Genomic DNA, 23,833 nt, shown 5'->3' with positions numbered 1-23,833 from the left:
ACCTCCGCTCCCTGCCTCCCCACTCCCTCCCCCTGGCACACCTCCTGCCCGGCTTCTCTCTGCCCCCCGCCTTCCCGTCACGCCTCCTCCCCACCCTCTCTCCTCCTTCCGCCTGCCTCCCCCCTCCCTAGAACGCCTTCTCCTCGCCCCTCCCCCCCGCTTTCCTCTCTGCAGCTTGGCAGTCCATAAGACCGCCAAGTGGCGGAGGCCGGGCACCTGCCCTGCACTAGCCCGGTGCTAGCCTGGCGCTGGCCAGTGCTGGGCTAGCACAGGTGATGGCCCTGCGGTAAGCCTCACGAATGTGCCTTATGGCATGTTTGCAACAGTGCGCACCAGGAGGAAGCCAGTGCACTAAGCTCAGGATTAAGCTCAGTCTGTGAAGTTACAAGTAACAGGAGACAGTATATTCTAATCTTCTTTGAGCAAGCTTTAGAAACAGGCTATAATCTAGAAAACCAATTTGCATCAGAAAAAAAAGAGCTTGGACCTTAAACAAGCATATAAGTTGGTAGTAACACAAGCATCAGCTTGAGAAGTCATTTGTATAATTTCACTGTACATTCCTTATAATTTCACTGTCTACATTCCTACTGCAAAAGGAATCATTAGACATTTACCTGGTTTTTAAAGACAGGCTGAAAGGGAATATGTAGAACATCATTTACTACTTCCCCTTGATCAGTCACAAAGTAGGCAAGTATGCATGCTGTAGGAGTCCAAGAATTTTCGGGTGTTAAAGTAAATGTTGTGGACTTCTTCTTACCAGCAGCCACAATCTGTCCTTTAGCTATCACCTGAGCGGCAAAAAAATGAAGTTTGTTAATTTACCTTAAAGCTGTGTTGCAACAGAAAAGATCACAAGTTTAGCAATTCATCATCATTATCATCATCATCATCTATTATCTAGAAAAGTCTTCCAAATGTACTAACCACTACATAGAAATAAAATGAACCAGCTGCTGCTGGGACCATAGGGATGGGCATTCACCCATATCTGCAGTTTCAGCTATCCACAGGGGTTTCCAGAATGGAACCCCCATGGATATGGGGACACACCGATGAAAGCTGTTTTCTATAACAGAAAATCTCTGTTTTCTGTCCATTACTTACTTCATTACTTCATATTACTTACAACCTGGAAATTAAGATAATACTGCCATGAAACAGGTAAAATGATGTCAGCAGAGGAAAAAGGAAAGGGTATCACATACACTGCCTTTAGCTCTTTAGAGAAAGGGAGAAATAAAAACACAAGTAATCCTAATGGATTATTCAGGATAATGCCTCCAAGATACCTAGGATAATGCCTTTATGAAAAGAAACACACTATGAGAACAGAAGGAGCATTCCAAGCATGCAAGAACCTTTGCATGAGAGGAATGCTCTTTCCATTCTCAGAGGGAGCTTGCAATTACAGAGTATGCTTCCATTCACAGAAAGATTACTCTGCATGCAGCTCATTACTTAGAACAGCAATATGATTTTTAATTAGGGGTGCAAGTTTTCATTATATTAATTGGTTGATTAATCAACTAGAAATAGTTAATCAGCAGAGGTCAGTTTTTAAAAAAGCAGTCCAAATTTTAAATTGGTGGGGTTAAGCATTTTGTTCTGCAATCTAGCTTGGTTATGGTACATTCAAGTATAAAGGAATGAAAAAGAAAACTGTAGAGGTTTTGTTTTCCTTCAAATCAAATGTAAGGCTGCATGGGGAAAATGTTTTTGAGAGCAATCCTATTAGATTCCCCATACTTGGAATATTTAGACTGCAATCGTATAGACCAGTGGTTCTCAAACTTTTAGGGAGTGTTACTGCCTAAGTAAGTCTTTGAGGGGGAGGGGCAAGGGCAGCAACGTGATCCCCAGGATCACATCACTAAGAGGGGCAAGGGGGAGTGCTTTTACTTAAAGAAGCAAAGGGCAGGAGATGCAGGGAGCCCCACACAGCTCCCTGCAGGACTCCCCAAGTTTCAGAATGTTGAGAATGTGGTTTGCTCATGCTGTTTCTCAACATTCTAACATTCAGGGCTGAGTGTACATGAATACATTTGAGTATTCATATAGTGGGTGCAAGTGCTAAGATAATCACCCAGCTGTGGCTTTACTGCCTCAGCCATCATCTCAAATGGTCTGACTCCACCCTGAGAAAGGAAATGAAAGGAGACCAGACATATATTTCTAAACTCAAAAGGAAAGGGAACCTTCTAGGGAGGGGTTGTCAAATGCAAACAAGAAACAGGATTTCCTTTAATTTAATTATGAAAAGGTGATTATTTGCCCCCATTTTAAACACACAGGCATCACCCCTAAATTCCATCAGAGAGATCATATGGGATCATTTCAATCACAAGATGTCCTCCCAGAGACTTCGTGCTGAAGACCAGCCCCAGAAGCAATGGTCTTCTGTGTTGGTCTTCAGTCATTCCCAGTGCTACTGCCAAGTTATCACGCCACTGCATTTTAACCTGAGCCTGTGTGCACACCTCAAAACCTCCACCTAACTTAGGGTCCAACACTGATGTAGCCACAATGAAGCCCCGAGGTAAGGGAACAATTATAATTGAGGAATATTGAGGAAGCTTCCGTGACTACCCCTTGATGGCATAATGCAGAGTGCCTTTGTTGGCATGGCTGCATCAGACTGTATAATGATACTATTAAAGACAAAACACTAGTAGCTACAGAGGTCAAACCTGGGTAAAAACCTGACTCCTCTGGTTCAGCTCCATTACCAGATTGCCTATTTAGAACTTCAACCTGAAAATATACACCATTTTGTTGCTGCTTTAAACAAAACAAGGTTCCATGCAAATTGGTAATGTTACCTGTCACATCTCCAAGAGAAACATACTTGACCCAAAAATAGCAACACATCTGGGTTTGCTACTAAGTGTGTGTTCAAGAAATCCCAGCACTATGATTATCATAACTGGAACAAGAGGTTCTAAATACCTGAGTTGTATTCACACTATATATTTTGATATATATACCCATAGGTCTGTCTGGAAATGGCAAACTAGAAAGGCTATGGATGTGAAAAAAAATAAGGCAAGCAGTATTATCTCTAGAAAAACAAAGGGCACAATCCTAACCAGGTCTACTCAGAAGTAAGTCCTATTTTACTCAATGGGGCTTACTCTCAGGAAAGTGTGGTTAGGATTGCAGCCAAAATCAATAGTTTTCCATCTGAAAGAATCAATGCCTTCAGTATCTGTCTTGTTCTCATAAAGGGCCCTGAGTGCCCTTCATGGAGAAAGGCAGATTCCAAATCTAATAAATAAATAAAATAAATAATTGCCTGCACAGCATCTTTTATAAGAAATGTGAAATACTACCATAAAGCTGATCTCTTTCATGGGTCTGTTGCTTTGAATGTGAAGTTCCAAAGGCTTTCCAACCTAGAAAAATAAAATTATTTGAATGAATGGGTAAGGATGTAATGGAGCAAAGGGTTATTGTGGCATTGTGAAAGTGGTGAAATGTTGGTGAGTATAATTTACCTTTGCATCTTGATTTGTTTTTTTAATTTGGAGGTAACTCATACTGGAAGAATAGAATACATCACGTATGACTACAGAAGTTTCACTATCAAGAAATTCTGCCTGCAAAAAAAGAAAAAATAGTACTCAAAACAGCTAAGAATACAGTGATGAAGTTTCATGAATGATTCACAACAGTATAATTATTGTGTAAAAAGACTCACTATGCAGTAATCAAGATACTGTATATTACCTCCAATAAATACACTCAAAAGTCAGTAAATGCATATGAACAAATGAAGCTACCATATATTGTCAGAGGGTTGCACCCTACCAGGAGGGTGGGGGAGCAATCCAAGGATGCAAAGAACCAAATATATTAGCTTCCTTAAAAATTCAGTCACGCTTCACTTAAAAACAGGGATGCGGGCTCGCACCCCCATAATCAAGCAAGGCTTGACATTATGCAAAGCCTCCGAAAGAGCCTCCTAGAGGCTCAGAATGCCCGTTTTGGGTGAAAAAACGTGACTTCTGATGTCCTAGGGAACTGAAAGTCACGTGTTTTGGCCAAAACAGCCAGTCTGAGCCTCAGGAAGCAAGGGGAGTACAGCTCTCCTCAGCATTGGAGGCTTGGGGGGTGAACTGGGACAAGAGGTGGCCACTGTATGTGCAGACTGTCACTGGTCAGAATGTTGCTAAGCGATGCGTGACTGTATAGACCACGGGTGTCAAATCCATTTCATACAGAGGGCCACATAGCAATCATGATGCCTGCTGAGGGCCGGAAGTGATGTCATTAGGTAAGAAGTGATGTCATTAAACAAATCATAACCAAAAAACACTTTTTTCTCACTCATTAGCTGCAAATGACCAAAGAGAAAATATACGAATCTTGATCATACTTCAAGATATGGGAGAGCCCAATTTTCATGTGTGCTGCCCTTTCAGCAGTAACACCTCAGCACTACATTGCAGCTAAAAGCCTGAGGGTCATATAAAAAGCTTCCGCAGGTCGCATCTGGTCCCCAGGCCTTATGTTTGACACCCCGATATAGACATTTTGAGAGTACGTTCATAATACAATATTTATATTTGTATTACTAGCAATAGCTTTGTTTTGTTTGTTTAAGGCTTTGCTTATTAAGGCTTTGCAAGACAAAATTATAGAAAAAAATATATACCTTAACTTTCAGTACGGTTGTATTAACTGGAACTGGAAATTCAATCTGAATAATCCCATCTTCTGGAACTGCATAATTGAGATTCTGAATGGTCTCATTTGTCTGTGATTCATCTACATATTCATACATGTGGTAAGTAAATCGTTCAGAATGTTTGACATCAATAATGACATTATTCTTTCTTTCATCAGAAGTCAGTGGACTCTGGTCAGATCTTGTTACTTTCAGCTAAAACATAAAAGCATCATCTTCATAAAGAAAACCAAACACTGAAAAACTGTAATTAACATTTTCTTTAAGCAGAAAACAGCATCATGAGTTATGCTGAGTAAAAATGTTAATAACACATGTAGTATTTACAGCGTAGCTTCCCCAAGCAGTATCTTCCCCAACACTCTGAAGTATTTCCTAACTGCTTCCCACCCCAACAAATTATGTGAAATAGCTTCTGTGCCTGCTCTGTTCATTTTTTTGACCTGCTGTTGGGATTGAAGTGGCCTGCACAGGGTAGGATGTGGCTGGAAGGCAACTCGGGGTAATGGAATATTTTTCCTCTTATCCTGTGCAGCACTCTAGCCACCCCTATGGGACTACTTGGAGTAGCCCATGTAAGTTTGCTCAGGCCAGGGGTTAGGATGCAGCCTGCACTGCTGCAGCTGGGTCCACCTTCCTCCCAGGTCTAATCAGCCTTCTAGACCGCCTTCCCCCCGCCCAAAAACACCTACTCCCCACCCCCAGAACACTCTCCAACCACCCTCTCCCATCCCCTGCACCAGCCTGCCCTAGCCAGAACAAACTCACGGCATCTACCACTGGATTCAGCACTGGCAGGCCAGTGCACATCCTTGCACCGTCCTAGCCAGCTCACATGTAATCGCAGACATGCTTTATAGCAGGGGTGTCAAACTCATTTCATACAGCGGGCCAAATAGCATTCCTGATGCCTGCTGAGGGCCAGAGCTGATGTCATTAGGCAGAAAGTGATGTCATTAAACAGGTCACAACCAAAAATAAGAACTTTTTTCTCACTTAGAAACTCATTAGCTGCTGGAAGAAGAGAAAATATGCAAATCTTGATCATATTTCAAGATTTGGCAGAGTCAAATTTTCATGTGGGCTGCCATTTCAACAGTAATGCCTTGGCATTGCTCAGCAGCTGAGAGCCCGAGGGCCAGATTAAAAGCTTCTGCGGGCCACATCCAGCCCCCTGGCCTTATGTTTGACACCCCTGCTTTATAGCATGCGTACAACACTCATAGGCCAGTGCAGAGCCTAATGTCACATTAGGATTGTGCTCCTAAACTTTTTTATAAGACAAACACATATGTTTTAAAACATATCTCTGTCTCTATGATGCCTACTTCATTCATGTACTCTGCGTTATTTACTGATAAGGTAAACAGTAACAGAGCAACTCACCGTAGCTATGAAGCTGAGAGAAGGCTTGAGAACACTGGTGTAATCAGAAAATTCTAAAGTGTAGTCATAGTGCCTTGGGAATATGGTAGTACTTGCATTTTGTGAGTTTCCTGTTAGAATATTTAACAATATTTTAAAAAGAAAAAAAGACCACCTGGAAAGCTTTTATTTATCATAATTCTAGCAAGCATTTTCACTCTGGGATAGTGGGGACGACACTCTCAACAAGGGCTCTAAACATAAGCCACCTCACCTTTAGAGGAGAAAACACCACAGGATACATACAGAAACTCCAGAATTTCTACCACTTCATGTCAAGAACTCTTCACAACTGAGAACAAGTCTCTATATAACTAGAGCAATGGATAATGCCAATTTTTGAAAAATAGGACTGTGAAACTTCAGACTACCCAAGATCAGTGGAAATGCACTTGGAGACATGGGCTCAGTTATTTAATCGGTGTACCACTTCCTCAAAACCTTGTACCGTGATATAATTATACATGTTATTACGTGCTATTCTGTAACATAGAATTAGATATTGTGTTTTGTCAACAAGGATGTGATACTATGCACATTTAGGGTAAATGAGATTTTAAAAGCCCAGCTGTCTGCAGGATTTCAACTGACATCTTCAAAACAATAATAAGTAGCAAATAGGAAAAATTCACTGTGCACAGTGAATTCACAGCTCCATGAGCAGTAAGTGTAACAATGTGCAATCAGAGTCTACTGCAAATGAAAATGCTTAGTTTCTCACGCAGCCCAGCACACTGCATATTTCCAATGTTCTTCTTTATCAGACAAACCAACCATTGTTGTTCCCTTAAAGTGAAGGCTATATTAAACAAACTACCTGTCAGAGATTCTGTAACCACAGCTGTAATCTCAATGGGCGTTTGGTAATGATCCCAGCCAGTGTAGGTCACATTCTTCATTGCTACACTGTCAAATGTGAAGTTCGCAGTTCCATTAATCTGTACGCAAGAAAAATCAACCGATTGGCTTATTTAATTTTTGAAGAATAATGAGAAATAAAAATCAGGACAGAGGATGTTTGTTTTAATAAAGTCACTAAGGCTTTAAAGCTGTATTAGAAGGATCGGATAGTGGCTCTAGTACTGGACTTAAATCTGCAAGATGCTGATTCAAATCCCTGCTTGTCATGAAGCTTCCTGGGTGACCTTGGGCTAAGTCACTATCTCTTTCACTAACTTACTTCACAGGGTAGTTGTGAGGACAAAAGGAGGGAAGGAGCCTTGTACATCCTGAGCTCGTTGGTACAAAAATGTGAAAAAGAAACACAGAGGGATCCCATATCCATGGATCCTGTATCCGCAGATTCATTTAACCACAGATTGGGTGCACGGGGCTCTCCTGTGCACGCACTCTGGGCACAAGTCTCTGGAGGAGAGGGGAGTTCTGAGCCCAGCAGAGGCCATGGACATCCATCCACTGCATCTGCCAGCTTCAGACTGAGCCTTACAGGCAAAAACATGTGACTTCTGGTTTTTCTGAAAAACTGGAAGTCACTTGTTTTTGCCTCTGAGGCTCAATCTGAGCCCAGCAGAGGCCATGGAAGGATGTCCACAGCAGAGGCCATGGAAGGATGTTCGCCTGTATCCACAGTTTCACTTAATAGCAGTGGGTTCCTGAATAGAACTCCCACAGATATGGGACTCGCCCATATAGACAACTGGTCTTAGTGAGATGCTGAATATCTGGTAGGGATTTAGCTCAGGCACCACCAGCTAGCTCTAGTCAAAGAAGGCAACCGAAGGAAAAACAATCAATCAATCAAAGTAGCCTCCTTATACCAACAGGCCAGAACAAGGAGGTGAAAATGAGGTGATACTTCTTGGCCCCATAAATAGAGAACATACATATATAATAAAGATGGAAACTGAAGCAAAAGAATCTTAAAATTTTTCAGAAGGGGAGACAAAGGACAAAGGAAAACATTTCTCACGCTGCTTCAGAGGCGGTTGAAATGGAATGGACAGATTGGGCGTTCTTGCCGTCCTTGAGGCACTCAATGTACATGGGGTCTTCCCCATTCAAGGGTAGGGACAAAACTCTGAAAGATTCCAAGGAACACAGAGAACCCAAAGAAGTAGTGAAGGTTTTCAGATACTGACAGGCATTGAACACAACCTACCTCCATTATTTTAGTGATATTTTTGTTCCTTCCAAAGGGAGTTGAATAGCAACTGATCGTTACTGTTCCCTTCACAGGCTTTCCATAAGTGTACCTGAAATAGCCACCAAAAAAAATTCATTATTTGGAAACTTTTAGTTTCTGAAAATAGACTGAATCACTATTAAAAGAGATCCGTTTGCCCTGCATGCAACGACTGTACATTTTTACTTAGTAAAAGAAAGATTATTCTCTTTCTGCCCTTTGGCATACTGCAAACCATACTAAGCTGCCAAGATGATACTTTACCCTGATATAACCCCTATAAATGAAAGAGGGCAAGAGAACACCTGCCTTCCACACCCAAAAACAGTCTGTTAAAGACTTTTTGTCTTTGATTGTCACACCACATGGGTGCACATGATGTATGATTATATATCTCAAAGTACATAACACATCTTTTTACCTACTTTGCTGTGACAGTACCACTGAACTTCTCATCTTTGGAAGAATAATGTAGTGGTGTAGTTAAAAATACTTCAAATTTTGGTAACACTACAAAAAATGAAAAGCTATTATTAAAACTGTGCAAATCACATAATTATCATCATACCCATAAAGTTTCAGAAGTATACATTTTTCACTACAAATACTGTAAGCGCCATCTATACCACCACTGTTTTAAACCATTTTAAGTCTTACACTTCCCCAAAAGAATCCTGGGAATTGTAGCTTGGTGAGGGTGCAGAAAACCCCCTGTTCAAAATCCAACCCATCCACTCTCCAACTCACACACATCCTGCGCACATGTACATACATGCACCATCATCCACAATTCCCAGGGTTCGGTGGGGAAAGGAAATTCCCATTAAACCAGTTTAAATCATTAGTGTGGACATGCCCTCAATCACACAATCCCACTGTACATACAATGAACACTGTAACACCCCAATCCTAACTTTAAAAAAAACCCTGCCAATGTAGCCACGCCAACTGAGTGTGTGCCACATTCTGAGGGAGTGGGCAGTCTCCGAGATCTCCTCAGGGTAAGGGAATATATGTTTCCTTACCATCGAGCAAGCCTCAACTGCCTCAATGGGTCTCCTCAGATCTGTGCCAGACATTTGCTGGTGCAAGCCTGAGAAGAGTGAGGAAGCAGGAAGGGGAGAGAACAGGGATATGCTCCTAACACAGGCTGGTGCTGCAAGAATCCACCCCCTCCCTCTCCCCTTTCACCTGCCCACCTCCCTGCCTAGACATTCCCCATTCCTCCCACTGCCCACCTACCATGCTGGTTTACCTACAGTCATACCAGTGGTCCTCCAACACCACCACCGTTTACAATGGCAGTTCTGGAACAACAGTTCTGCACATGCCGCCTTATGGCCATTTACAACAGCAGAACTGCTGTTCCACTGTCATAAAGACCAGGTAGAATTGGGGTGTAAACCAGGGTTAAGCAATGCAAGCCTATGGGAAATATTCAGCCACAAAGTGCGCACACAGTTGATAAAAGAAAAGCTTTTCTCTGTTTCATCAGCTGAAATTAATAGTTCACAGGTGAATCAACACATGGCAGCAATGGCGCAATTGTACTTTACCAGTAAAACCAGTACACTGGATGGGGCATTGAACCCTTCCTTCTTCTGCAGTTTACCTGTCCATTACCATTGCTCAAGGCACACATCTCCATTCTGAGCTCACTACAAGTATCTGAGCCAAGCAGGAAAAAATTGCTTGGAGCAAAACACTAAGGGGAGATAAGCCACAAGGGAGGGAAAGTTCAATACTATGGTCCGCTTTGCTACCTACATGAACATGAATTCACATATTCTGTCACACACATATATGTGAATGATGCCCCCCATGGCACCTAGTTCTGCCGTAATGCTCTACCAAGTAGGACATTAAAGTCTGTCCAAAATACCAAGTGATGCAGGATGCTATTGTCTACGCATTCAAATACAGAATTATGAAGTCTTCATAACTGGAATCTGATAATGTTCTGTGGGATGGAGGATTTTTTTTTTTACTATGACCTTCTATAAAGAGCAGTCATTATCATGGTACTGCAAAAGAAACACTGCTTTCTTGACCATTAAAATACACTTCTGCCTTCCAAAAATGGACCATCAGTATTTTTTTTTTAAAGTATAGGTAGACATTACTTACCATATTCCATCACAATAAACGTTTGAAAATGTGATTGATCCTACGGAAATAGAAAAAACACATGAAATGTCTTGTGAAAAACCATGACCCACTGCAGAAAAAGTAAGACTTTATCCACTTTACAAGGAAATATTTTTTTTCTGAAAAACAGACATACACTGAGTTGCATTTTCCCAAGTGTTTCTTTACATGATAAGTAATAGTAAAACAGATAGCAAAAATCAGGAACAGTTAATTGTTTTTTGAACAGACCACCTCAGAGACCTGATGACAGCAATATTGATTCTGCCAGTTTTCTCAAAAGATTTCTCCACAGGCAACAACTGTCACTATTATGATATTATCTTGAGTCACTGACTGCTTCTAAAATTCACTCTACATTTTCTACCAGAGGACAAAATTAAACATTGACCTAATTGTTCCTTGTGAAAAGAGTGCAGGGTTGCAAAATGGTATGAAACCAAGGCAGGAGAATAGGGAAGCTTTAGCACTTAGCCCCACTGTGTTCCTACCTTCAATGCACAGACATAGATACACACACATCCTGCTTGCTACTTACACAGCCCAATCCTATCCTTCCTCCCTCCAGCAGCCATGCCAAAAATGGGCACACTGTGTCCAGTGCGGGGGAGGGGAATAGGGAGGCTTTAGCAGTGAAAGTGGATTTAATTCCCTTTACCCGTGTGTAAGCCTCCCACTCCACAATGGGCATCAGTGGCCACTATGGGAGCACCAGCACCAGTAAGTTGACGCAGGGGGTGGGAGGTGAGCGGAATGGGGTAGGGAGGGGGAGAAAAGAGGCAGGGTCCAGGATGGGAACCAGATCAGGGTTGGAGGTGTGCTAAGGGTGGGAAGGGATTAGTATCAGCTGCAGCAGCCCCACGAATATCTCATCTACCTTCCTGCCATTAATTAACATCCCCAGGTCCACTCAGTTCTACACTATAATGGCACCATATACTAAGAACCAAACACTACTGCTGTACAGTCCATATCTGGTCCCCAACGCAGAACAAGTGTTACTGATACACTGGCTATGCTGGAGAAGTTTGTGCCTAAAGCCGTTTTACATTTGATCCAGTGGGGCTGTTCTTAGAATGGAGCCCCACATGCCAAGCAAAGGATGCTGTTTTAGGCTCACTGTGAAAGTCACCTTTTCAATTAAGTCAGGATTTATATGATGGTTGAGCTTCTCTTATATCCAACTACAGCAGTCTAAAGGCAGAAGCCATTTAGAAATATACCCAGAAAATTACTAGAGAACATGCCTGAACTTACCAAGATCTCAAACCACAGATTCTTCTAATTTACAGTTTATGACATTTTTGTTTACCCCCCTTCTTTCAATTTCCATACAAAATCTACTTCTTCTGCATGGTCCCTCAAAGAGGTTACATTATTCTTTGATGCTTTATTCTTGCTTGCATCTTGGCTGGTTTCCAGTCACAATTAATGGTGTCCCAATTTGCTCTCTGACTGTGTGTGACTGTAGTTTATCTTTTCATGTTTTATGCTCATGTTCCTAAGCTATGCTATGGCCAGACTTTGCACTTGTACTTCAGGACGTCAGCTGCAATCCTAACCTCACTTTCCTGGGAGTAAGACCCATTGAACACAATAGGACTTACTTCTGAGTAGATCTGGTTAGGATTGTGCCCTTCATCTTTCAAGAAAATATACAACTGATGAATAAATTTATTGAGAACAGTGTAACAGACCACACTTGATTACAACTAGTCTCTCTTTTGCTAAAGTAATGAAGCACCATAGAATTTCTTATCTAGAGCATGCCATATGTTCAGTAGACAAGTCTGCAACCCAAGATCACTCTCAGTTGTTGATCTGAAACCATTTCAATTGGCTGCAGAGCTGAAGACACATTTAGGTTAGGTTCAGATGTCATACTGAACCATGATTAAACCATGATTAAACCATGATGATTAAACCATGATGTAGCCTGACTATCCATAGCCTCCAACTCACATGTTCCCCTCGTCTCCTTCGTGCAAGAGAGGATACTTCTGTTCCTGATTGAATAGTGTTTAAATATCCTGGCTTGTTCACAAGCTTTGGTTTGTGCCAAAATTTGCTGTGTTCAGACACAACACCAAATCCCAGTTTGTTTTAAACCAGGACAAAAACTGCACTTTGGCTCCCCATGCATGTGAAGGAAATGGGAGAAGGCATGACATCAAGTCTCAGGACAATGATGCTAAACCATGGTTTAATCATGATTCACAATGACACAGGCTGCAATCCTAACCACGCTTTCCTGAGAGTAAGCCCCATTGAACAAAATAGGACTTACTTCTAAGGAGACCTGGTTAGGCTTGTGCCCATATAAGCCCAGCCTTAATTTATAGGAAAGACAAATTAACATAGAAAGCAAGGCAGCTCCATTAAAACCACCAAGAACTGTATCACCAATTTCACTGCTGGTTACAACTTCATTGAACAATTTGTATTTGTATTGTACTGTATTGTTCATACTTACATTCACTTGAACTTGTATGGACCAATCACCAAGCACAGGAAATTTGGATATTTTAAACTGCTTGGTAATCTTGCCTAGTTTTCCATTCTGTACCAACCACTGCTGAATCAAATTCCGCCGAGGATCCTAAAGAAAAAAAAAATCACACTGTATGTTGAACTATGAAACTTTACAGTAACAAAACCAAGGCCACAACCAAAACAGAAAATTATTACAGGACAGTTTATCATTTCATAACACTGCTTCCTCATGCTTCATGCATCATACAATAACAGAGCATTCACAACAGTTCAGGATCACAAAATATGTTCAGCAGAAGTAATCCTTATGAAGACTGCATTAGTACTGTTGTTGAGTGACATAAAATGTCAGGTGCCTAGGATGATAGATGCAGCTTATTTTTAACACATTATGTCACAATTACAAGTTTTCCAATTATAGAATGCATTGCGAGGTAGATCGCAATGCATTTTGGGGTGAGACTGGGTGAAGAGAGGAGCCTTGTGTGACCAGGAAGAGGCTGCAGACTTCCTGCAGCCCTCAAAAAAAAGCGGTATCACTGTGGCACTGGTAGGAAAAACTATTTCTGGCTTTTTTCTTCACTTTCCCTAACTTTTTAAAGGGCATCCCCATTATCCATGGGTTCACAGTATCCGGGGGGGGGGGGTCCACAGCAGAATACAGATACAGCGGTACACCTGTACTAATCTTCACTTTGCTCATTCAGTATCTAAAGCTTACTGAGAAATTTCAAACTACACTGCACACAAAAGATGGTTTTTATGTTCAGAACTACAGCAAAGAGTAACTTAGAGAGGGTGATTTAGAGTAAGAAATGTTGGCAGAGCTATGCAAAAGAACTAAGGGCCCAATCCTATCCAGTTTTCCAGCACCAGTGCAGCCACAATGCAACCCCAAGGTAAGGGAAAAATGTTCAAATAAGGAGGCCTCTGGGGCTGCCTCCCCACCACAGGATGCAACGCATGCCCCATTGGCACGGCTGCACTGGCACTGGAAAATTGGATAGGATTGGGCCCTAACTCATTCAAGCAGAGCTGTGTTACACAAAGCATTTTATATACATATTGCAAAATAAAAGTGAAAAGCAACTGGCTATGGTCAGTTAAGCAGGAAGATATAAAACACCAAGACATGAAAAGAAACTAATGAGAAGTCTAGTAAAAACACAAGAGAGTGATCTATGAGCATTTAAAACTAGGAATTGTACAGGTGACTGCTCCTCCTACTGATGGGGATGAACACATATTATTCACTGTTCACTGGACTGTACACTATTATTGTGTGTACAACCATTATTGTACAGATCTAGTTTGCATGCAGTGTGGTTTTCCAGCAAGAAAAACTGCAGTGGCAAAAACCCTTCCTTTCCACCACTTTCTAAGGCTGCTTTTCATTGAAAAAGACATGTCATTATATGCAGTTTGCCATTGAATTAAGCTATCTGGTGTTCTAACAGTACAATCCAATACATGTTTACTCAGAAGTAAGTCCCACTGTGTTCAATATGGTTTACTTTCAGGTAAATGTGTACAGAATTGCAACCTAAGAGCATAGAATTGCTATGAAATTTTGATTCTAGGAGACTACCTATATTATGCATAAATTTTGTTTTACAGAGGGGCCTCCGCATCTGCGGACCCTGTATCCACATTTTCATTTATCCGCAAATACAGGACCTCCCACGCTTCCCCACATGTCCATTACTGCAATTTTAAGACTTACACCTCTGCAAATTCTTCCTTAAACGAGGTTGCGATAAGCTCAGCAACTCATAGCAACCTTCAGGATGCCTCCTGGCAACCTGCTTAACTGTTTCCTATTAACCTCCATGAAAAGTTCCATTTCCTGTTAACCTCTATGTAGTTTTGTTTTTTTCCTAGGCAGCCTGAAGGTCATGATAAGCTGCTAAGCTTATAGCAACCTCATTTAAGGAAGAATTTGCACAGGAGTAAGTCTTAAAATCACACTGATGGGCATGCAGGGGGAACCTGACCCTAGCAGACAACAAGAACTGACTGTATACCCATATTTTGAAAGAGAACCCAAGCAATTTCAAGTTTACACTTACCCGAATATGTATATTTACAGGAGTATTGTATGGCTTGAGGTCAGGATGTAGAGTTACAATTCGTATTTTCACCTCTTGCCCAGGTTTATACACAGACTTGTCAGTTTGGATGAACACGGAGAAGCTCTTTTGCTCAAATGAGAGGATTGTGTGATTAGAAAACAACAGCTGACCCTCTGAATACCCTTTGACATGTAAATCATAATCATCAGAGGAACTGCCCAAAGGGAGCTGCGGAGGGAAAACGTAATTTATCATCATTATTATTATTTCATTAATATAACATTTATAAAAGCTCCTGAATTAAAAATAAGGAAGACTTCTTTTCTGTGGAAAAATTGGAGAGCGAGAGTGATTTTCACTTTGGACCAATTAATTGGTCAAGATCAGGAATTTCTCATTTTTACAAGGCTGAAAGGCCAATATAATCTACCAGTATTGGCTGAATGGCAATGTCTGCAACTACAGCATTTGTTAGCAGCTAAATCTGGACCAACTGTATTAACAGTTTCAGTCACCTCCAATTTTAGAAACAGTGAAACTACTAAGAAAGAGAAGTCTACAATACAGTGGGCTGTCCATGGACTTCACATCTTCAGATTGAATATCCGCAGGTGTTGAGCCTGTGGTGGGAGGGTCTCAGAGGCCCTAGTGGATGCAATCTGAAGTGGCTTCCAGTTGCTATAGCGAAAAGCATATAGACTTCTTTTTATATAACTCACTCACCTGAAAGAATGTCCTTTTACCAGTAGTGATAATATATTACACCAGACCACAGATTAAAAAGTCATCAAGGTAACAGGGGGGGGGGGGAGTGATCACATCAAGTCAAAAAATAATTTGTTATGAATCCCTAATACTTCCAGAAAAATATACTTACAGCAGGAAGGACAAGTGTTCCAAACGAATCTGTATTTAAAAGAAAGAAAAAAACTACTCCACTTGCTGCTTTCCATATGCTGTACACCTAGCCCCAGCTCTGCAAGTCCATTCTTAATATGCATTTATCTGAACATGGCATTCCAGCTACTCTATGAAATATTCAATGCTTTCTCTTGTATTTCAATGTAAGCACAATCCTATGCAAGTCTGCTCAGAAGTATGTCCCATTGTTTTCCATGGGGCTTATTCCCAGGTAAGTATGCACAGGATTGCAGCCTGTACATACGTATGAGAATTAAATGAAGTACTTCTCAGGGCAAGAGCCTTGTCTTTACTATGTAATTTAATCTATTCACAAAGTGTGATTCAAGCCTAAAGTAAAAAAGTGCCACACCCTATTTGTGAGACCATGATACCTACAGAAAAACTACAGCCATATTTTCTCAAAGACTCACCACTAAGGGAAGAGGGAAGCATGCTCTTCTAGTGTTTATAATGAACTGAGAGGCTGAGGCACAGTGATTTAAAAACACATTTGCAAAAGGAGAATTGATTCCTGATTCCCAATGGCCTAATTCCCATGGACTACTTGAATTCTCATTCCCACAGACCTGTAACTACAAGTACTTACCACTTAGCTCGTTTGACTTTTAAATTCTGTTCTTAAATTGCCCTCTCTATTTTACACTAAGTATCTTCAGCAGAATTATCAGCACTGGGAGATCTCAGCAAGTTCAAAATCAACACCTTATCCCTGAGATATTAATTATTAAAATAGAATGGGAAGCCCGGTTTTCTCATGGTTCATACAGTCAGATCACACTGTGATATAGTTCAAAACCTTTCCGCATTGTCACATAAAACATGAATCACGTTTAACATGAGGCCATAATCTACCAGCCATTCAAACTGATGTCCTTCCCTTTAAATTGTTCTACATTTTTTTTCTGGACATGTTCAGATACTAAATTTTTTAAGTTCAGGAAAAACACAGAGATAATACATAACTCATATATGCCTTCTCCATTTTGGGGTTTCAAGGCTGCCTTACTGACTTTTTCCCATTTCCACAATGCTAAAGAATATGCCTAAGAAATAAGAACATAAAAACATAACAGCAGCCTCACTGGATCAGGCCATAGGCCCATCCAGTCCAGCTTCCTGCATCTCACAGCGGCCCACCAAATGCCCCAGGGAGCACACCAGACAACAAGAGACCTGCATCCTGGTGCCCTCCCTTGCATCTGACATAGCCCATTTCTAAAATCAGGACTTTTTGCACTTACATGTTGCACTTACACATCATGGCTTGTAACATAATAACATAAGAACAGCCCCACTGGATCAGGCCATAGGCCCATCTAGTCCAGCATCCTGTATCTCACAGCAGCCCACCAAATGCCCCAGGGAGCACACCGGACAACAAAAGACCTCATCCTGGTGCCCTCCCTTGCATTCTGGCATTCTGAAATAGCCCATTTCTAAAATCAGGAGGTTGCACATTCACATCATGGCTTGTAACCCGTAATGGATTTTTCCTCCAGAAACTTGTCCAATCCCCAGGCCAGACGCCGTCACCACATCCTGCGGCATGGAGTTCCACAGACCAACCACACGCTGAGTAAAGAAATATTTTCTTTTGTCTGTTCTAACTCTCCCAACACTCAAATTTTAGTGGATGCCCCCTGGTTCTGGTGTTATGTGAGAGTGTAAAGAGCATCTCTTTATCCACTCTGTCCATCCCCTGCATAATTTTGAATGTCTCAATCATGTCCCCCCTCAGGCGTCTCTTTTCTAGGCTGAAGAGGCCCAAACGCCGCCGCCTTTCGTCGTAAGGAAGGTGCCTCAGCCAAGTAATCATCTTAGTCGCTCTCTTTTGCACCTTTTCCATTTCCACTATGTCTTTTTTGAGATGTGGTGACCAGAACTGGACACAATACTCCAGGTGTGGCCTTACCATCGATTTGTACAACGGCATTATAATATTAGCTGTTTTGTTCTCAATAACTTTTCTAATAATCCCAAGCATAGGCCTTCTTCACTGCCGCCGCACATTGGGTCAACACTTTCATCGACCTGTCCACCACCACCCCAAGATCTCTCTCCTGATCTGCACAGACAGCTCAGAACCCATCAGCCTATATGTGAAGTTTTGATTTTTTGCCCTAATGTGCATGACTTTACACTTACTTACATTGAAGCACATCTGCCATTTTGCTGCCTATTATGCCAGGCAGGAGAGATCCTTCTGGAGCTCCTCACAATCACTTCTTGTCTTCACCACTCAGAAAACTTTGGTGTCATCTGCAAACTTAGCCACCTCACTGCTCAACCCTGTCTCCAGGTCATTTATGAAGAGGCTAAAGAGCACCGGTCCCAGGACAGATCCTTGGGGCACACCACTTTTCACTTCTCTCCATTGTGAAAATTGCCCATTGACACCCACGCTCTGTTTTGTTATCAAACACTTCCTATTTCCTCTCTTTGACATAGTCACCATTTGGGAAAGTCTGTTCAAGCTAGGTCAGGCTTCAGCAGAAGTTAGTACCTTAAGATAACCAATTACCCACTTCGGAAATGTTTCTTGCAAAAAGTCTGTGTGGTGTCTACCTGGATCCTGACTTAGAACTCACAAACCCTTTATTGCTTCACCTTTAAAGGTTAAATGAGACTTTTGTGCCCAACCTTCCATATCACCCAGCCCATCCCCTAAAGCCCACAGGCCAGATCTGCCAACCGAAGTCATCTGGTCCACATGGAGCTTGGCTTGGTAGGCACAGCCTCCTGCTGAAGCTTCTGCACGCCCAGACCTGTCCATCGAGGCCATGGAGATTCTGACTTTAATCGCTGGTTCTATTTCAATGCTGGGCACAGTGGCGTCACTGGGGTTCACGTCACCCAGTGCTGGAGGCCAGCGTGTCACCCCCCATGCAGTGGGCAGGGCAACACCCCAGGTGGTGGGCATGGTGATGTACCATCACTCTGCCCCCACTGGTTTTTTGGCTGTACCTTTTGATAGAACAAAGATAGAACACATTCTGCATGAAATGACACATTGATTGATATACAACATGATGGTATTTATTTCTCCAAACTGTGATTTTAGTGATTTGGGTCACTAGTGGTGTCATCCCCCTCCCGAGTGTCAACTTACTAACACCTTATTGCAGCACTTCTCAAACTTTTAGCACTGAGACCCACTTTTTAGAAAGACAATCTGTTCAAGACCCACCAGAAGTGATGTCATGGTGGAAGTGACATCATCAGGCAAATTAAAATAAATAAGTATAGGTAATTAAAGTAAAACAAATAATTAAATAAGAAGAAGCCAGTCCTGGTCAACCAAGTGAATTTCCTCTGTAGCCTGCCTGCAGTAACACCCCCTCTATAAAATCAGTAAGGTTTTCAGCCCTACCCAGTGCCCAGTTCAATTTAAGAACTTCTGATTAAACCAGATCACTGTCAGGATCAACCTGGTTTTGGTTTTCTGCCTCTCCCCTCTCACTCACTGTTCAGGCTTTAAGGCACAGACACCTCATGTTCCTTAGAAAAAGCAAAACTTTGCACACTTACAGTGAATCCTCCTGCTCTCCCATGTCCACACCCATTCTGAGCAGCACCAAGCAGCTAACTATATACTGTATAAGTGCTGGCGGCTGGGTTTCATTACTTTTCCCTCCTCTTTCCTAGTATATTAATTCCCAAGTTTTTGATCAATATTTTGGGTTCTGAGGTCTTTTCCCCCTCACCCTCCTTGCCCAATACCAGTTTGTGGGTACATGTAGTACAGCCAATACTCAAAGGTCCCTTAAATGTCCATGTTTCAGGCACATAGGCATACACTTGTACTATGTCCCCGAGCAACCATGGTAACAGAAAAGTTGATACAACTGCCAGAAATTTCCAGTATTCATAGCATAACATTGTGGTGCAAATTCTAGTGGCAGGATGAATAATTGTATCTTCAAGAAATAGTTTACAACCATTTGTTGTCCCTAGCTAGATCTCATTCTGTTTTCCAATCAAGTCAACAATGTTAAAGATAGCAACAAGACTAAAAATAACATTTTGAATTTGTTTTGACACTAGCATTTCCTTTGCCTTGACATTTAATCACTAGAGTATGTAGGTACTGACCATCACAACATCCAGCTCCACAACATCCAGCTCCACCAAAATCAGCAGTGTCCTGGAGCTTCCTGGAACCCGGAGCAAGGTGATATGGTGATGCTGAAACGTCACCCCCTACAATATTACATCACCCATGCAGCTCTGAACACGCCCCCATTTCAGAGCCATTCAAAGCCAAGGGACTGCAGGAGGGCCCAACTGACAAGAGCCCCCCACCCTTGCAATAAGTCCGGAAACACCTAGAGCACCACAGAGGGGAAGCATGTCAGCTTCCCCTCCAATACCCCCAACCTCACAGGGCTGTTGTGAGGACCAAAGGAGGGAAGGAACCATGTACTGCCCTGAGCTCCTTGGAGGAAGAAAGGTATAAAAATGTGAAAAATACCCATCTCATCCCCACTGAGACCCACTGAGCAATCCCCACTGAACTCAATGGGACTTATTTCTCAGTAGATATGCATAGGATTGCACTGTAAGGCTGCTATCCTATACACACTCTCCTGGGAGTAAGCCCCATTTAAAAAGTGCAACTTACTTCTGAGTAAACTTGCATAGGTTGATGTATACATAAATTAACCATGAAGAAGATGGGAAATATTTGTCTATCAGGGTAAGATACTGACAACTAGCAGCATGAAGTATAAGTTGCTGCAAAGTAGATTTATGCTGGATAAAGACGGCTGTACAGAGAAGCTGTAAATGTTTTCTGGATGTTATTCTTGGATCCAAATTATACGCATCCGCCAGGGATGGTAAGCCTCATTATTCCAGCCACAACAAGGCAGATGGACTAAAGGCTTCTTCGAACATGCTTTTATTCACACAAACAGGTTTTTGCACAATAAAAGGCACATTTGTTGTTCAATTATTGTGCACAACCCAAAAGTCTTTCCTTAATAAGGCTGTTCTTTAATTGCAGGGATATATTTTCTGAGTTGTCAGTGCAATCTGATTTATTTCAAAAATATATACAGCACCCTTTATCTTAGGCGCAGTTGATGTGCGTGAATTTGACTAAAGCTGTGTGTCACTTAATGGCAGAGATACATTCTCTTATCCCCGTTGTTAAGCGATTCCATCATTATGTGGACATTCAGCTAGTCAACTTCACTCCATTATGTTACATAGGTGCTATATTTCATTCAGCCACTAGATTGGGCTTAATGAAATGGAATTTAGTATTTATATTAATTAACTAATTCTAGAACAGCATAAAAATTTATTTCTCAAAAAAAGTTACAAATATGCAAATCTACGTGTTTCATGCATTTTTTTAGGATTCTGAGGTTCCTCTAAATATGAGTAAAAGACTAAGGAATGTCAGAAGAAAATATATAAGTGAACCTGGGGTACTGCAAAAAATGTTTGCAGTTGGACCCAGCAACTCCTAAGGCCAGACCTGACAACAGCAACTGGTTCAACTTGCCACCAAATTTAAGTTACAAAAAAAGAAGTCTTATTAAAAAGGAGGGAGGCAACTTTGTATAGGGATTACTACAACTTGGGACAAAGCACTTCAGTTTTCAAAGTTAACCCAGGTCCTTGCTAATTAAATGCCTATGCATGTTTACTCAAAAGACCCATTCACTTCAGTGACACTCCTAAGTAAGTGTGCATTGGGTTGCACCCACCCAAAGAATCGAAAGCTGTGTCTCAACTGTGTTGTCAAAGAGTTCAACTGTGTTCTTTTGATTTTTAAAGCTGACATGTTTATGGAAGTCTTTGCAATTAATTTTTCTATGATAAACTGCAGACCTCTAAGACCTCTGAGCAAGGACAACTATTTACCACCAATGACCAAGTGATTTGGCAACGTATGCCCTGCACTGAGTATCTGAAGCATTCTTCATATGTGAACAGTTCGCACACTGTTCGCACACTGAATTAATTATTTGAGGTTCTGCTCCACAGCCCACCACCTAATGAGGTACAACTGGTAGTTATGCAGGCAAGGGTCTTTACAGTGGCAGCTCCTCTGCTATGGAAATCCTGCCCCCACAAAGCACAGCTGGCATCTACACTGCTTTTATTGCTTGTAAGTGTGCAATAAAGATATTTCTATTTCATCTGGCTTTCCTTTGGTAACTCTGCTGTAGTCTGGTTTTATTTTTATTCATGCTATTTGCTAGTCTTGGTTATATTTTATTTGACTTGTTTCTTCTGAGTTTTTCATTTGGTTATTAAATTGCTTTTATTTAAATTTTGAGCCAAATTTTGGAGACTCCTTCACTGTAGTACAAAGAGTGGCCTATAAACATTTTAATTAATAAATAAAAAGTCTTTTTTTCTCTCCCTTAAAATGATCTGCTATGCTTCTTATTTTGGTCAGTACCATACTTGCACCTAGTCATTTTCTATAATTCATGTTTCCATACAAAAATAAGAGTTATAGATCTTGTCCGCGCATGCAAAAAAAAAAAAAAAAACCACTGTAAAAGAAAAAAACAGCATCTAATATCCAAGCAAAGTACTGACAGTGAGACAACTAGCTATTCCTCAGTGGGAAAGGGAAAGGGAAGAAGCACACAGGCTCCTGCTATATAAGAGCATCAGGGCCAATACCTGTGCCAAAATATGAAATATCTTCACTGTAATAAAGAGTTTGAGATGGTTTTGCCCCAAGTTTTTCAGGCCTCTGGAAAATTCTGGGGACCACTGCTCGATGCTTTAGAGTACTATGGAACAAACTCTCATAATAAGGAACCAAAGGGCAAATGCAAAACTCCAAATTTTTTGAAACAGGAAAGATAAACAAAGTTAGATCTCAACCTTATTAAAAACATGAGAAGCTGGAAGCTCAAGAACTTGTCAAGTTGGCCAAAACTGAGATTTTATTTTTAATCTTTATCATAATCTCACTGGCAAAGTAAAAACTAATATTGTTCCCATGACTTTTCCCATGCTCTCATTCAGGGCCTATGAGAGGAATTTTATCATGGGGTACAAAGTTTCTTCTGGGCCCCTTCCCAAAGGGGGAGGGGGCAATGGGAGCAGGCAGACTGGGGAGGGGTAAAATAGCATAGGGGGAGGGTGCTGATAGCCACAATAGTCTTTGGAGCCCAGGTCTACTAGGCTTCTTGATGCGGAGCCCAGGTCTACCTGACTATGTGGCATTTGCAGCTAGATAAAGTAATATTGGAAACCAAACACACTCCTAAGTCTTCTAAAATCTTTGAAATATAGAAAATCCATTGTGGAAAAACAGCATCAAAGTATTTAGGCTCACACTAGTAGGGACCAAAATAAACTTCTGCAGCAGCTGTAGCCCCACAGGTGCATCCCTGAGCTTCTATACACTCCTTCATGGTTATGGGATCCACAAGCCAAAGAGCTACTATAACAAGCTGGCTTCCTCCCAGATTTGACACTGTGTTAAAGAAAGTCATGGATGCTTTCCTGGGCCTGGTGTGCATGGCTTGCAGAGGCAGAACACTGCATGCATCATGCATAGGCAGCAAGTTCAGGTGAGACAGGAAAATGTCAGATCCCAGGAACATTCTGGGCCCCCTCCTTTGGCTCCTGGGCCCCCTTTCTGACCCTGGGCCTGGGTATAAATTACCCCCTTCTCCTAGGCCCTGCTCTCATTGTTCTGCTTAATAAAATTCTACAGGACTATGACAGACTGGAGTGTCCACAGCCTCAAAAGCTCAGCTGAAGATAGGAGCTTCTGGCTGAACTTGGCAATGATGTAATCACCAGGTGACCCACAGTGACGCATCACCAGTAGTTTGCTGGTGAGAGGAAGGGCCAGGTCCATGATGGTGAGGGGGAAGGAAGAGGGATAGGAGGAGAGTGGGGGAAACCAGAGAGGAAAGAGAATGGGAAGAGAGAAGCTGGCAGGCGAAAGAC

The 23,833-nt window shown here is 41.7% G+C and overlaps 1 protein-coding gene across 1 annotated transcript in view; it reads right to left on the bottom strand.

Moving 5' to 3' along the window:
- CD109 (CD109 molecule) overlaps nt 1-23,833 on the bottom strand; it is a 95,974-nt gene that overhangs the window by 52,445 nt on the left and 19,696 nt on the right. Inside the window, exons 3-14 of the mRNA XM_066622707.1 lie at nt 15,852-15,880; nt 14,972-15,202; nt 12,883-13,008; nt 10,389-10,428; nt 8,687-8,771; nt 8,238-8,331; nt 6,936-7,056; nt 6,080-6,189; nt 4,661-4,888; nt 3,501-3,602; nt 3,336-3,398; nt 618-794 (exon numbers count right to left, since the gene is read on the bottom strand). Coding sequence (XP_066478804.1) covers nt 618-794; nt 3,336-3,398; nt 3,501-3,602; nt 4,661-4,888; nt 6,080-6,189; nt 6,936-7,056; nt 8,238-8,331; nt 8,687-8,771; nt 10,389-10,428; nt 12,883-13,008; nt 14,972-15,202; nt 15,852-15,880 — 1,406 coding nt within the window. The remainder of the gene's footprint in view (nt 1-617; nt 795-3,335; nt 3,399-3,500; nt 3,603-4,660; nt 4,889-6,079; nt 6,190-6,935; nt 7,057-8,237; nt 8,332-8,686; nt 8,772-10,388; nt 10,429-12,882; nt 13,009-14,971; nt 15,203-15,851; nt 15,881-23,833) is intronic.

The sequence above is a fragment of the Tiliqua scincoides genome, chromosome 1, assembly GCF_035046505.1.
Source record: "Tiliqua scincoides isolate rTilSci1 chromosome 1, rTilSci1.hap2, whole genome shotgun sequence".
Lineage (NCBI taxonomy): Eukaryota > Metazoa > Chordata > Lepidosauria > Squamata > Scincidae > Tiliqua > Tiliqua scincoides.
Note: the sequence above shows the minus strand (reverse complement) of the source record. Positions and strands in the feature narration are given on the sequence as shown.